Here is a 16,597-nt window from a genome sequence, read left to right as displayed (position 1 = left end):
AAACACTGAAAATTATTCATCATAATAAGCAGGTTCGGCTGACTTGCGTACAAACGCTTAAGAAAAATAAAAATTCATAGTAATTTTAAATAATACAGATTTGAAAATCAAAAATATAACGTCCATTGATGTTCTCTCAGTAGTGATAGCTTAAACTAAAACTCAAATTTGTTTTATAACTCGAATATTGATCAAAACTATTTCTCCCCTCGAATACTATGGCCCCTATCTTTGAAAAGGACGCTGGGGTTATACTAGTTAAAATTGATTCCTCATGTATCCAAAAAAAATCAATATCCGCATAGCATGTGATCTATAAATAAACTAGCAAGATGCGTTGTGTTGCTGCAAAATTAGTTATAGTGGAACCATCGAGGAGTACACTACAGCACACTTGAAACAACTTAGAGTTTTTCTATTAATTGATTGATTAATTATAGATAAGTAAGATCATGAAGATTGAAATACGTGTTGAGAAAAGCACAGATGAGCTCACTAAAGCTTCTTATAAGATAAAATATAGTAATTTCACGGCCGCTCTTATTATCTTATGTCGTAAGTTAACAATATCCATCACGATTATGCATGAAAAAATATTGCGATTAATATATAGTTACGTATACGCAGAGAATTTTATAGTATTTTCTTCATAAAAAATTTATAGAAAAATGACTATGTTATAGTAACATGAGGACAGTATGGAATTATTGTACAAATTACCGATAACGTAGAAATTTTTAAAATACATCGAACAGAATTGACTGATGCATTGGAATTTTGACAAAGCAACAGATTAAATTTTATCCAAGAAATTTAAATTTCTTAATCTGTTGCTTTGTCTAAATTACAATGCACCTTGTAAATTCTGTTCGATGTATTTCAAAAATTTCTACATTATCGGTAATTTGTACAATAATTCCATACTGTCCTCATGTTACTATGACTATAGTAATTTTTCTATAAATTTTTTATGTAAAAAATAACCGTAAAATTCTCTGCGTGTATATTTTACAGCCAAGATTTAATTTATATATTCAAATTATTTATTCTGTTTTAAAACTTAAATTCATTCTAATATGGAGAAAAACTCTTAAAACGAAAAAAGTTTTTTCATTTATTTTTCGTTTGAAAATTAATATGTATCATCATGTAAAAATATTTTTTCGATTCAATTTGAACTTGTCATGTATATATACACTGTGGTTGAGCAAAAAAAATTTTTTCCACGACCGAAGACCAAAAAAAAAATAATTAAAAAAATTTGAAAATTTTTTTGTCGCTGGTTTTTCTAAGATTACTCAAAAACCGCTGTCGCTAAAAAATTTTAAAGTTCTAATCCAAAAAGTAGACACTTGGAGCTACAATTTCCTTTTTTTTTATTTCGTGTACGACCATTTCTCTCAAAGTTAGGGCCTGTTGAAAATCGCCCAAAAATTTGGAATTTTTTTTTGATCCTTCAATTTTTTCCATTAGTGTATAATATTTGCCAGTTACTGTAATTGATAGATGATCCATTTTTGACAATCGTCAGTCGAAGTCGTCATCAAATTTTAAACTATCAAATTTCCATAACGAAAAATAAATAATTAGCTAACGAAACGAGTAGACGCACTACCGAATTTTCACTACTTCATTTGTTAATATTTCAATTTGATTATTAATTTATTATCGCTGGATAAAAATCACTTGTTAGCACGTTTAAAACACCGTTAACACTTTATATATCTATATCTATGTAGGTATTTATACACCTGTATATATTCATATGTGTATAATATTTTTTGTTTTACCAAAGATGCGTTGATAGGGTGTGCTGTGGTAATCATCGTCGAGAATTTAGATCCCGAAAGAGTTTGCTCACTATGTGGAACAATCATAGGTATATCTATATATTCTTTTATAACGATAATATCATATGCTCCATGTGGGAATATAGTAGACTGGGGAAATAGATGCAAAATTCTCCGTATTTTCGGGTAAGTGTTCTTACAAATTTTCCTTACAGCGAAAATAATTAAATTTATAAGTACATTCTTTTAATATTTTTTTTGTTCCAGCATAAAATACATAATTCTGGCTGTACTGTCACTTTTAACTCTGTACACGTGGTCGTTGAGACCCGAAGAAGATTTGATAATACCCAATGAATGGAACTGCTCATTACAACAGTTAATAAGAAGCACGACAATTAGTTTTGCTGCTGTATCAATTTTTATTACATCGCTATTTTGGGTACGCCGTCAAGTTAAAGTAGTTAAGATTTTGATGCTACTTTTAATGTTCATTTCTAATAAGGATTCTGTAGAATGCTCTCGATGTCAAGCTGAGATTCCATTTGACTTGATAAAAACCGTATAATAAACCAAGTCTATTTTGATTTAATAATGTTTTCTATTTTTGTATCTCGACTAAGTAAGCCAATATATTCAACACCTAAGTAATACTGAGTACATTTTATTCTCCCAATAAAATAAAACTGTAGATAATCTGATAAAAACTACTTTAAATCATAACTTGCTGAGTTATAACGTGTAAGAGACTATTAAGCTGTATTTTTGATCCAGAACTGGAAAACGATGTAGATATGATAATGTGTGATATTTCGCGTGCCAAATGCCAACAGGGCATATAAAAGTTATACGCCCTTTTGGCTTTGAAGAACCAAAAGGGCGTATAATTTTTTTGTTTTTGGTGCCAATCGTTTTGTTAACATGTTCTAAGCCTAAAAATACAAAAAAAATTCCAAAGCCAAAAGGGCGTATATCTTTAGATACCCCCCTTTGGCGTTAGTACGTCAAAACTTTTTTTTGCAGATCTTTACGTTTCGAGCGATTCTAAAAAGAATGGCAAAAAAAATTTTTTTATACGCCCTTTTGGCATGGAACCCTATCTAACTGCTGTAATACGCCCTTTTGGCATTTGGCACGCGATTTATGTAAAATGATAAAGTGGCAAGAACTGATAATTAGTATCTATTATTATCAAAAATTTTCCCCATTATTTAAGTGAGAGCCAGTTGTTGATGGCAAGTGCACTGCACTTAAAGTCTGCAGTATGCATTTTATTTACCTAGCGGAGACTTCGATAAGCGAGACCGAGTATGGTTGTATCATCGGTAGATCGTCACAACGGACAACGTAACGAACAAAATACGAACATTGATCAAAACGTCGCGGAATCAATAATCTGCGTTTACCAATTTGTCCAAATTCCTGTTAATATTAATAATTGTTGCATTGATCAAAACTATTTTTAATCTTAATTTGCTGATTTGAGTGACTACCAAGTCTGCAGTTTTCATCTCCAAATGGTGATGGCTTTAAACCAAAACCCAAAACTGTTTCATAATTCTAGTATTGATCCAAATAACTTCATTCTCTCAAATACTATTATGGCCCTTGACTTTGAGAAGGGCCCTGGCGTTATACTAGTCAAAATCCCTTCGTCCTGCATTTGGAAAAATCGATATCCGACGCCCCCCATCATCTGTGACTTAACAATAAACTAGTCACCTGGGTTGTCATAGAATGATGCTAGTGTTATTCGAACTACTGAGAAGCGCACTATGATTCTCGCTACACAATAAAAAAATTTATACAGTTGATAAGTTTTTCTGTTAATTGGTTGATAAATTTTGAATAATTTTACCGGAACAATGAAGACTAAAAAACCTGTGAAATACAACACAGATCAGCTCATTGAAATATCTCAAATTAGGAATGGCTGTAAATTTATGTCAATCCTCACGATGCTTTCTTTCATAGGTAAGTTAACAACATCCATCATGATCATGCATTAAAAGTTTTTAGTTGACGTTGATATGAAGTTTTGTAGTAAAAACAGTAATGAGTGAGTATATGTATGTATAAATATATATGGACAGTTTTTCTTTTGTTTTATTAAAGGTTTAGGAGGAGCTTTCATTGCCTTCTTGGCCCGGACAATGACTGAGTACGAAATGTGTTATCATTGCTATGGTACACTAATAGGTGTGTATATGTCTCTTCTTGTAAAAATGATATCATTTGTTCGGTATGTCATTCTGGGAGACTGGCATATAAATCCATGTAAATATCAATGTGAAGATTTTATTATGAGGGCCTACGTTACTGCAAGGATGACAGTATCAGCTCTGTTTGCCATTCTAGAACAATTGCAATATCGATGCAAAAACTTCTCTCCATTTGGGTAAGACTAATTGCGAATTTTTCTCACGACGAAAATAATTTCGATTATACGTACGTTCTCTTAATATTCTTGTTGTTCCAGGCTAAGAGAAATTACTGTGACTGTAATGTCACTGTTAAGTCTGTACACATGGCTCTGCATGACCGAAGAGGATTTCATAATGATATATGGTCACAAATACCGATTACAAAAGTTAATATTTCCCATAGCACAGAGTTTTATTTTTGGAACTTTTTTTTTTGAATTCCTACTTTGGTTGTATCTTATATCCGAAGAGATCCAGAAGGATATAATGTCTTTAAAATCCATCATTTGTGGAAATTCTTCGATATGTCCGCAGCGTTCAGCTGAGAATTCAACTTCTTTGAATAAAGTCATAAAACTCGAATCCAAGGCTTTTTTGGTTTGATCATGTTTTTTATGTTTTGTATTTTTGTACCTCGACTAGGTAAGCCAATTTATTAAACATCAAAGCATAGTACCCAGTGTATTTCATCCTCCGTGTATCAATCCACGGACAATACGATGTGAATATGATAATGTGTAATACTTATGTTAAATAATAAAACAATAAAATAACAAAGTGGCAAGAACTGATAATCTGTATCTACTATCATCTAAAATTTCCCCTAATTATTTACTATGTTATTATTCATCCTTTTTGTCTCTCAAATTCTCGAATTTAAATTATGCGGGGGCCAGTCGTTGGTGAAAAGCGCACTGCACTCAAAATTTGTAGTTTTCTTTTACCTAGCGGAGACTATAATACTTCTTAAATCTATTATTTCTATTCAACTTATAAAGAAATGCATTACGATTGGGCTGATCTCCAGGGACAATTGGTTTCTAGGTTCTTATTTACAATCTCTTATAAGTTTTCGACAATCATTAGTGTACTGGAACTTTTACAAAAAATTCTAAATTAAACGTATTCGGAAATTTTATAAAAGTCCAAAAACAATTACGTGTGAAACTTATGGTTTTTCATATAATTATCGAGTTTATAGATTACTAAGTTCTACTGACTCGTGGGTAACCGCAGAAGAGTATTTTCTCAGCTACGGAAAAAAAAACGAAAAATGTTCTCTTTGTAGCGATGACTTAAACCAAAAACCGAAACTGTTTTATAGCTCGAGTATTGATACAAATAATTATTTTTTCTCAAAATACTATGGCCCCTAACTTTGAAAAGGGCCTTGGCGTTATACTAGTCAAAATCACTTCGTCCTGCATTTGGAAAAATCGATATCCGACACCTCCCATCATCTGTGACTTAACAATAAACTAGTCACGTGGGTTGTCATCGAATAATGTTAGTGTTGTTCGAACTACCGAGAAGCGCACTATGATTCTCTCTACACAATAAAAAAATTAATACAGCTGATAAGTTTTTCTGTTAATTGGTTGATAAATTTTGAATAATTTTACCGGGACAATGAAGACTAAAAAACCTGTGAAATACAACACAGATCAGCTCATTGAAATATCTCAAATTAGGAATGGCTGTAAATTTATGTCAATCCTCACGATGCTTCTTTACATAGGTAAGTTAACAACATCCATCATGATCATGCATTAAAAGACCATTCGATTAACAAAATTACTAATTTTTATAGTCAAAAATAAATTTATGTAGTTTAACTGTTTATTATCTTTCAACATCTGCAGTTTTTTCAATTTCAAAAAAATTCTTATAAGAAGGAAATTTTTCATGTTTACCTTTCGTGTGGAAATAAATAATCATGTATCATCATGCAATAATATTTCTTTTAGTTGACGTTGATATGAAGTTTTGTAGTAAAAAAAATAATGAGTGAGTATATGTATGGATGAATATAAATGGACAATTTTTCTTTTGTTTTATTAAAGGTGTAGGAGGAGCTTTCATTGCCTTCTTGGCCCGGACAATGACTGATCACGAAATATGTTATGATTGCTATGGTACACTAATAGGTGTGTATTTGTCTTTTTTTGTAAAAATGATATCATTTGTTTGGTATACCATTCTGGGAGACTGGCATGTAAATCCATGTAAATATCGATGTAAAGATGATATTATGATGATCTATGTTACTGTAAGGATGACAGTATCAGCTCATTTTGCCATTCTAAAACAATGGCAATATCGATGCAAAAACTTCTCTCCATTTGGGTAAGACTAATTGCGAATTTTTCTCACGACGAAAATAATTTAGATTATAAGTACGTTCTCTTAATATTCTTGTTGTTCCAGGCTAAGAGAAATTACTGTGACTGTAATGTCACTGTTAAGTCTGTACACATGGCTCTGCATGACCGAAGAGGATTTCATAATGATATATGGTCACAAATACCGATTACAAAAATTAATATTTCCCATAGCACAGAGTTTTATTTTTGGAACTTTTATTATTGAATTCCTACTTTGGTTGAATCTTATATCCGAAAAGATCCAGAAGGATATAATGTCTTCAAAATCCATCATTTGTGGTAATTCTTCGATATGTCCGCAGCGTTCAGCTGAGAATTCAACTTCTTTGAATAAAGTCATAAAACTCGAATCCAAGGCTTTTTTGGTTTGACCATGTTTTTTTTGTTTTGTATTTTTGTATCTCGACTAGGTAAGCCAAATTCTTAAACATCAAAGTATAGTACCCAGTGTATTTCATCCTCCGTGTATCAATCCACGGACAATACGATGTAAATATGATAATGTGTAATACTCATGTTAAATAATGAAACAATAAAATAATAAAATAACAAAGTGGTAAGAGCTGATAATCAGTATCTATTATCATATAAAATTTCCCCTAATTATTTACTATGTGAATATTCATCCTTTCTCGAATTTAAATTATGCGGGGGCCAGCCGTTGGTGAAAAGCGCACTGCACTCAAAATTTGTAGTTTTCTTTTACCTAGCGGAGACTTTAATACTTTTTACATCTATTATTTCTATTCAACTTATAAAGAAATGCATCATAATTGGGCTGATCTCCAGGGACAATAGGTTTCTAGGTTCTTATTTACAATCTCTTATAAGTTTTCGACAATCATTAGTGTACTGGAACTTTTACAAAAAATTCTAAATTAAACGTATTCGGAAATTTGATAAAAGTCCAAAAACAATTACGAGTGAAATTTATGGTTTTTCATATAATTATTGAGTTTATAGATTACTAAGTTCTACTGACTCGTGGGTAACCGCAGAAGAGTACTTTCTCAGCTACGGTAAAAAAACGAAAAAATTCACCGTAATTTCAATTGAAACAGATTTGAAAATATAAAATCAAACAGCGCATTTCCTTCATTAATGTTCTCTTAGTAGCGATGACTTAAACCAAATACTGAAACTGTTTTATAGCTCGCGTATTGATACAAATAATTATTTTCTCAAAATACTATGGCCCCTAACTTTGAAAAGGGCCCTGGTGTGATACTAGTCAAAATCACTTGGTCCTGCATTTGGACAAATCGATATTCGACGCCCCCCATCATCTGTGACTTAACAATAAACTAGTCACGTGGGTTGTCATAGAATAATGTTAGTGTTGTTCGAACTACCGAGAAGCGCACTATGATTCTCGCTACACAATAAAAAAATTTATACAGTTGATAAGTTTTTTTGTTAATTGGTTGATAAATTTTGAATAATTTTACCGGGACAATGAAGACTAAAAAACCTGTGAAATACGACACAAATCAGCTCATTAAAATATCTCAAGTTAGGAACAACTGTAAAATTGTGTCAATCCTCACGATGCTTTCTTTCATAGGTAAGTTAACAACATCCATCATGATCATGCATTAAAAGATCATTCGATTAACAAAATTACTAATTTTTATGCAGTCAAAAATAAATTTATGTAGTTTAACTTTTTACTATCTTTCAACATCTGCAGTTTTTTTTTAATTTCAAAAAAATTCTTTTCAGAAGGAAATTTTTCAAGTTATGTATCTAAAGAACGGAACGTTTTTCACACAACGAAAATGAAAAATTTATGTAATTTGACTGCTGAAGGGGTAGTTAGGAGTGGTCTGCAATTTTCAGCTGACATATTAGCGCGTATGCGAGAAATTTCAAAAATTTCATCCAGCAGATTTTTTACTTTTCGTTTTGTTTTTTATTTTCGTTTCACGAAAAACGTTCGGATCTTCAAGTTCATTTCAAGTTTGATTTTTGCGTGGAAATAAATAATCATGTATCATCATGCAATAATATTCCTTTTAGTTGACGTTGATATAAAGTTTTGTAGTAAAAACAATAATGAGTGAGTATATATACCCGGGAAAAAATGTTCAGGCCTGATCAGACATGAAAAATGACCATGCCTGACCAGGCCTGATCAGGCATGTTCAGGTCTGATCAGGCCTGTTCATGCCCATTCTGGTAAAACAATTATATATAAAAAATGGTCCTATATAATTATGCATAACTATATACAATTATATATAATTATTTCTATAAAAATGAAAAAAAAAATAAAAAATATGGAAGTGTCTAGGGTTCGAACCGTGGACCTTGCGCTTGAAAGTTCGCTTCGTTACCTGTTGACCTAAGAGATTGACTTGAAAAGTAGGTCTCGTACGAACTTCAAGTACTGGAAGTCTTAAGACTCATGCCTGTTCATGTCTGATCAGGTCTGATCCTTTTTTCCCGGGTTATACGTCATAGATTCTTGGTCAAAAAAATTTTATATCTATGAACAGATATGAACAGACATAACCAGGCATAAACAGGCCTGAGTTTATTCAACGCTTCAGACATGAACACACATGAACAGCCATGAACATGCATGAACAGACGTGGTCAGGCCTGAGCGTATTTAAAGCTTCAGACATGAACAGGCATGAACAGATATGGACAGGCCTGGGCATATTTAACACTTCAGATATGAACAGACATGAACAGGCATGGACAGGTATGATCAGGCCTGAGCGCATTTAACACTTCAGACATGAATAGACATGGTCAGGCCTGAACATGTATGATCAGGCCTGAGCATATTTAACACTTCAGACATGAACAGACATGAACATGCATGAACAGACATGGACAGGCATGGACAGACATGAACAGCCATGAACAGGCCTGAGTGTATTTAACGCCTCAGACATGGACAGGTATGATCAGGCCTGATCATATCTAATTTCTATGATCATACATGAACAGGCATGGTCAGGCCTGATCATTTTTTCCCGGGTATATGTATGAATGAATATATATGGACAATTTTTCTTTTGTTTTATTAAAGGTGTAGGAGCTTACATTGCCTTTTTGGCCCGGACAATGACTGATTACGAAATGTGTTATGATTGCTATGGTACACTAATAGGTGTGTATTTGTCTTTTTTTGTAAAAATGATATCATTTTTTCGGTATGTCATTCTGGGAGACTGGCATATAAATCCACGTGAATATCGGTGTAAAGATTTTATTATGGGGATCGCTGTTTCTGTAAGGGTGATATTATCATCTCTGTTTGCCATTCTAGAACAATGGAAATATCGATGCAAAAACTTCTCTCCATTTGGGTAAGACTAATTGCGAATTTTTCTCACGACGAAAATAATTTAGATTATAAGTACGTTCTCTTAATATTCTTGTTGTTCCAGGCTAAGAGAAATAACCGTGACTGTAATGTTATTGTTAACTCTGTACACATGGCTCTGCATGACCGAAGAGGATTTCATAATGATATATGGTCACAAATGCCGATTACAAAAGTTAATATTTCCCATAGCACATAATTTTATTTTTGGAACTTTTATTATTGAATTTCTACTTTGGTCGAATCTTATATCCGAAAAGATCCAGAAGGATATCATGTCTTTAAAATCCATCATTTGTGGTAATTCTTCGATATGTCCGCAGCGTTTAGCTGAGAATTCAACTTCTTTGAATAAAGTCATAAAACTCGAATCCAAGGCTTTTTTGGATTGATCATGTTTTTTATGTTTTGTATTTATGTATCTCGACTAAGTAAGCCAATTTATTAAACATCAAAGCTTAGTACCCAGTGCATTTCATCCTCCGTGTATCATTCCGCGGACAATACGATGTAGATATGATAATGTGTAATACTTATGTTAAATAATAAAACAATAAAATAACAAAGTGGCAAGAACTGATAATCAGTACACGGAAAGAAATTTTCGTTAAGCCTTCGTTGGTCGCGCTACGAGCGATTCCCCGCTTTTTTTCTTTATTATGTAATATAAAAAAAAAATAATTTTTTTTAGCTTTCAACAATTCAGCTACTTCTTCTTTGATCTATTCAACATACATTAAAAGAGTTTCTAAAGTTATAATTATTTATATTAATTATATATTAAATAATAAATGTCGAATGAACGTCGAATTACGGCGATTCCTCGTAAGCGCGACCAAACTAGACAGTAAAATTTTGTTCTCACCGTGGCCACATATACGGAACCGAAATATAGATAGCTAGTATGGCTGTCATAAATTGTCTATAAATTTGGCAACGCTGTAAGAAAATTGTCATTACGGCGATTCCCTAACCACGCGACCAACGAAGGCGGGCAGTAAAGCGCGACCTACGAAGGGTTAAAAATTACCGTTGAATTCACTGTAATCGTGGGACATAATGCGGCGCTTTTATTTATTACCATTTTCAAATTAAAAATTACCGACAAATGTTTTTATTTTGCTAGACTTCATAAAAATTACCGAAAACCAAATAAAATTTACAGTAGACTACGGTAAAATTTGTTGAAAAACAGTTATAAATTATCTCACTTACCGACAAATGATTAGGTCGTGTCATTCGTCCCACGATTACAGTGAATTTAGCGGTAATTTTTAAAGAAAATTTCTTTCCGTGATCTGCTATCATCTAAAACTTTCCCTAATTATTTACTATGTTATTATTCATCCTTTCTGTCCCCCAAATTCTCGAATTTGAATTATGCGGGGGCCAGTCGTTGGTGAAAAGCGCACTGCACTCAAAATTTGTAGTTTTCTTTTACCTAGCGGAGACTTTAATACTTTTTACATCTATTATTTCTATTCAACTTATAAAAATGCATCACGATTGGGTTGATCTCCAGGAACAATAGGTTTCTAGGCTCTTATTTACAATCTCTTATAAGTTTTCGACAATCATTAGTGTACTGGAACTTTTACAAAAAATTCTGAATTAAACGTATCCGGAAATTTTATAAAAGTCCAAAAACAATGGCGTGTGAAATTTATGGTTTTTCATATATAGCGATGACTCAAACCAAAAACCAAAACTGTTTTATACCTCGAGTATTGATACAGATAATTTTTTTCCCAAAATACTATGGCCCCTGACTTTGAAAAGGGTCCTGGTGTCATACTAGATAACATCACTTCGTCTTGCATTTGGAAAAATCGATATCCGACGCCCCCCATCATCTGTGACTTAACAATAAACTAGTCACGTGGGTTGTCATAAAATTGCGTTAGTGTTATTCGAACTACCGAGAAGCGCACTATGATTCTCGCTACACAATCAAAAAGTTTATACAGCTGATAAGTTTTTCCTTTAATTGGTTGATAAATTTTGAATAATTTCACTGGGACAATGAAGACTGAAAAAAATGTTGAATACAGCACAGATGAGCTCACTGAAATATCTCGAGTTAGGATAAGATGTAAAGTTGTGATAATCTCCATGACTTTTCTTTACCTGGGTAAGTTAACAACATCCATCACGACCATGCCTTAAAAGATCATTCCATTAACAAAATTACAAATTTGTGTATAGCCAAAAATAAATTTATGTAGTTTAACTGTTTATTATTAATTTATTTCTAATCAATATTGTATATTCCCGGGTCAAAAACTTGATTCAGGCTCGCTTTACCTTATTTTTTTTTGAAGTTATCGATTTGCCGACGATTTTTTGATAAGATCTCGATTTTTTCGACTTAAATTTAATTTTTTTAAACTTTTTCAACTTTTTTCATCTTAGTTTCAACCTATTCGTCTTTACTTTGAGCACGATAGTCATTCACATTACTTTTGACTTGCTGAATCAAGTCGAAAAAAAGTCATTTATTCGTCTTACTTTCGCCTTAATATATCAAAATTATTTCACCTTAGTTTTGACTTTTGACTTGTTCGACTTATAAGTTAATTCGAATAAGTCTAAACCAAGTCAATTTCGACTTGATTTCGACTTTTTCGCCTTACATTTTAAGTCGAATAAGTCTAAACTAAGTCAATTTCGACTGATCTTGACTTTTTCGTCTTAAAATTTAAGTCGAATAAGTCTAAACCAAGTAAATTTCGACTTGATTTAAACTTTTTCGTCTTAAATCGTGAATAAGTACACTGTAAAAAAAATTGTTTTAATTTTCAAAGATTGTATATAACGCAATAAACACATACATTTGTGCTTGAAATTTCATTACTAATTGAATATAGAATTTAAAATACACGTTTTTGAATTTTCAAATTAACACTTTCGATTTTCAAATACTTTTTTGTGAATTTTCAAATAAGTATTATGAAATTTCAAATAGAATTTTCAAAAAATTCAATACATGTTTTACAATTTTCAATACTTGCTTTGAAAATTTAAAAATCAAGTATAAATTTTAAGTAAGTTTATCAAAATTCATATTTTTTTTCTTAATTTTGAATACCAGCTTGATTATTAAATGACGTATATTAAATTTAAAGCTTTTTTCATTGAAAATACAATTCAAATATCTAGTTATGAAAATTCAATTCTTTTTGTATTGTAATTTTCAAATTATTTTTAACAGTGTAAGCCAGTTAAGTCTAAACCAAGGCGAAAACTTAATGTATTTAATATCTCCGTAAAAAAAAATCGAGGTAGTCTTATAAAAAACAGCCCCAAATTTCGACTTGGTAAACCAAGTCTAAATCAAATTTTATTTTTGACCCGGGTTACCTTTCAACATTCGCAGTTTTTCTAATTTCAAAAAAATTTTTATAAGAAGAAAATTTTTCAAGTTTAATTTTCGTGTGGAAATAAATAATCATGTATCATCATGCAACAATATTTCTTTTAGTTGACGTTGATATGAAGTTTCGTAGAGAAAACAATAATGAGTGAGTATATATGTATACATGAATAAATTATGGACTATTTTTCTTTTGTTTTACTAAAGGTACATATGCATTTTTGATTGACCATGGTACTCGGCAAATAACTGATTACGAAAAATTTTATTTTCAATATGGTACAATAATAGGTCTTTATATGGCTCTTTCTGTAAAGATGATATCATTTTTTCTGTATGCCATTCTAGGAGACTGGCATATAAATCCATGTAAATATCGATGTGAGGATTTTATTATGAGGATCGATGTTTCTATAAGGATGACATTTTCAGCTCTGTTTGCCATTCTAGAACAATGGAAATATCGATGCAAAAATTTCTCTCTGTTCGGGTAAGACTAATTACGAATTTTTCTCACGAGGAAAATAATTTCGATTATACGCACGTTCTCTTAATATTCTTCTTGTTCCAGGCTAAGAGAAATAACCGTGACTGCAATGTTATTGTTAACTCTGTACACATGGTTCTGGATGACCTACGAGGATTTTATAATGATATATGGTCACAAATGCCCATTACGAAAGTTGATATTTGCCACAGCACACGGTTTTGTTTTAGGCATTTGTTTTATTGAAGCCCTACTCGATACGAATTTTGGACTTAAAGTAATCGAGGGTATAATAACGTTTTTAATATCCATCATCATTCCTGATAATTCTTCGATATGTCCGCGGTGTTTAGCTGAGAATTCAACTTCTTTGAATAAACTCAAAAAATTCGAATCCCAGGCTTTTTTGGTTTGATCATTTTTTATGTTTTGTATTTTTGTATCTCGACTAAGTAAGCCAATTTATTTAACACCAAAGTATAGTACCCAGTGTATTTCATCCTCCGAATATAATAAAGCTGCAGATAATCTGATCAATACTGCTTCTAATCTCCACTTGCTAAATTGAGTGACTAGCAAGCCGTATTTTTGACCCAGAACTCAAAATAACTATAAATTATTTGATGTCATAATAATAAACGTATCATTACTTGGACAGTACGATGCAGATATGATAATTTGTGATAATTTTTGTAAAATAATAAAACAACAAAATAATAAAGTTTCAAGAACTGATAATCAGTATTTATTATCTATACTATACCCAAACTCGTTTAAGAACTCGAATATTGATTCAAACTATTTTCCCCTCAAATACCGTAGCCCCCACCTTTTGAAAGGCCTGTGGTTATTCTAGTAAAAATAAATTCCTCCTGTATATTTAGAATCGTCGATATCTGACTCCCTATCTGTGCCTTGGGGATAAACTAGTGACGCGAGTCGCAATAGAATGTGTTTAGTGTTAAACGAACCGCCGAGAAGCGTACAACAGTTCTCTCTACAAAATAAAATAATTTACAAAGTTGATAAGTTTTTCCGTTAATTGATTTATATATTTTGAATAAGTTAACTGGGACAATGGAGACTGTAGAACCAGTTGAAATAAGCACAGATGAACTTACTGAGAATGTTCGTAGAAGGAATAAATTTAACCCTCCTCTACTCCATGCAGGTCTTACTCCTAGTTGTAAGTAAACATCCATCACGATCATGCATTAAAAGATCATTCGATCAACAAAATTACTAATTTTTATTATTTCGAAAATACTCTTATAAAAAAGAAGTTTTCTGAGTTTGATTTTCGTGTGAAAACGAACAAATAGGCATCGTCATTCAATATTTTTAAAGTTGACGTTGATATGAAGTTTCTTACAGAAAACGATAATGAGTTTATACACTGAAAAAAATAATTAGTAGCAGCTACCTATTGGCAATCGGTAGCCACTACCGATTATTTCGGTACCAGTTACCTAATTTTTGGTAACAGCTACCGATTTTTTTTCGGTAGCTGGTACCGATTCCAATCGGTAGCTGTTACCAAAAATTAATCGGTAGCAGCTACCGATTATTTCGGTAAGTGGTACCGAAATAATTGGTAGCGGCTACCGAAAAATCATCGGCAGTAGCTACCGACTGTCAATCGGTAGCAGCTACCGATTATTTCGATACCAGTTACCTAATTTTTGGTAACAGCTACCGATTTTTTTTCGGTAGCTGGTACCGATTCCAATCAGTAACGGCTATCGAAATAATCGGTAGCTGTTACCAAAAATTAATCGGTAGCAGCTACCAATTATTTCGGTAAGTGGTACCGAAATAATTGGTAGCGGATACCGAAAAATCATCGGCAGTAGCTACTGACTGCCAATCGGTAGCTGCTACCGATTATTTTTTTCAGTGTACATATGAATATAAATAAACAATTTTTTTTTTGTTTTTACTGAAGGTGTTTTGGGAGTATACAAATTGATATGTTATTTTTGTGGAATAAATGATCCCAAACCATTTCTTGGCTTCGAAGGAATACTTATAGGCCTTACTTTGTCTGCTTTTATAAAAACATTATTATATAATCCATATGACCGTATAAAAGGTTCGAAATATCATTTTATATATTTCGGTCTATTCGGGTAAGTTGCAAATTTTTCTCACGTCGGAAATAATGCAGATTATAAGTACATTTTTAAAATATTTTTTTTGTTCTGGCATCAGAACTGGCAGCGTGGCTGCATTTTCATCTTTCGCTCTGTCCATATTCCTCTGCACGACCGAAGAGGACTCGACAAAAATATGTGGACGGGAATGTCCAGTACGACAGGTGATATATTGGACAGCATTTAGTTATGGTGCTGGATTTGTTTTAATGGAACTGCTGTTTTGGGTGGGTCATAAAATCGATGTATTATTCTATCCAACGCTTCGATATCTTCGGAGTTATTTGAATCCCAGCAAGTGGAGATTTCAACTTCTTCGATTAAGCTAATTAGAAAAATATTTATATAAAAACTGAGTGTATTCCTTTCACCAAATACAATAAAAACAAATTATATGATCAAAACTGCATTTACTGTGTCATTTATCCTTCCTTAAATTTTTGACCAACAAAAACGTAGATTTTGCTTACTTATGTGAACTGACGGATGTCAAGCCTCGTTCTTCACTTTGCGTTTAAATATTTTGATTTCGAAAAAAGTTTTAATCAATAGAACTAATTATTAATAATTAGACTTCATCAGGTTATTTGTTGTAATTAAAATTATGGGTGGTGATAGGCTAGACTGATAACCAAAACTGTTTAATAAGTCGGGTGTTATTCATTCATACACAGAAAAAAAAGGATTTCGTGGCACAAGAATTTTTTACTCGCCCCAAGAAAATTTTTGCATTATAAATTGAAAACATAAATTTTCTTACGGCGAGAATGAATTTTCTCAGAGCAAGAAAAAACTTTTTGAGTAAATAAATTTTTTCTCGTCCCAAGAAAATTTTTGTGTTCAATTTATAACACAAAAAAATTCTT

General features: G+C 32.1%; 4 protein-coding genes across 8 annotated transcripts in view; 3 read left to right on the top strand and 1 right to left on the bottom strand.

Moving 5' to 3' along the window:
- LOC130665655 (A disintegrin and metalloproteinase with thrombospondin motifs like) overlaps nucleotides 1–16,597 on the bottom strand; it is a 100,701-nt gene that overhangs the window by 50,946 nt on the left and 33,158 nt on the right. The window lies entirely within an intron of this gene.
- LOC130666351 (uncharacterized) lies at nucleotides 350–2,428 on the top strand. The gene is made up of 3 exons (XM_057467285.1): nucleotides 350–555; nucleotides 1,796–1,976; nucleotides 2,058–2,428. The coding sequence occupies exons 1-3, from the start codon at nucleotides 453–455 to the stop codon at nucleotides 2,356–2,358; spliced, it is 585 nt and encodes a 194-aa protein (XP_057323268.1). The 5' UTR covers nucleotides 350–452; the 3' UTR covers nucleotides 2,359–2,428.
- LOC130666084 (uncharacterized) lies at nucleotides 7,734–10,210 on the top strand. Its single transcript, XM_057466786.1, has 3 exons — nucleotides 7,734–7,942; nucleotides 9,422–9,701; nucleotides 9,783–10,210. Exons 1-3 carry the CDS (start codon nucleotides 7,834–7,836, stop codon nucleotides 10,108–10,110), a joined length of 717 nt encoding a protein of 238 aa, XP_057322769.1. The 5' UTR covers nucleotides 7,734–7,833; the 3' UTR covers nucleotides 10,111–10,210.
- Nucleotides 14,490–16,232, top strand: LOC130666406 (uncharacterized). The gene is made up of 3 exons (XM_057467412.1): nucleotides 14,490–14,764; nucleotides 15,524–15,707; nucleotides 15,790–16,232. Exons 1-3 carry the CDS (start codon nucleotides 14,656–14,658, stop codon nucleotides 16,058–16,060), a joined length of 564 nt encoding a protein of 187 aa, XP_057323395.1. The 5' UTR covers nucleotides 14,490–14,655; the 3' UTR covers nucleotides 16,061–16,232.

This window comes from Microplitis mediator, chromosome 1, assembly GCF_029852145.1.
Source record: "Microplitis mediator isolate UGA2020A chromosome 1, iyMicMedi2.1, whole genome shotgun sequence".
Lineage (NCBI taxonomy): Eukaryota > Metazoa > Arthropoda > Insecta > Hymenoptera > Braconidae > Microplitis > Microplitis mediator.
The sequence above is the reverse complement of the archived record's forward strand: the minus strand, read 5'-3'. Positions and strand labels throughout refer to the sequence as shown.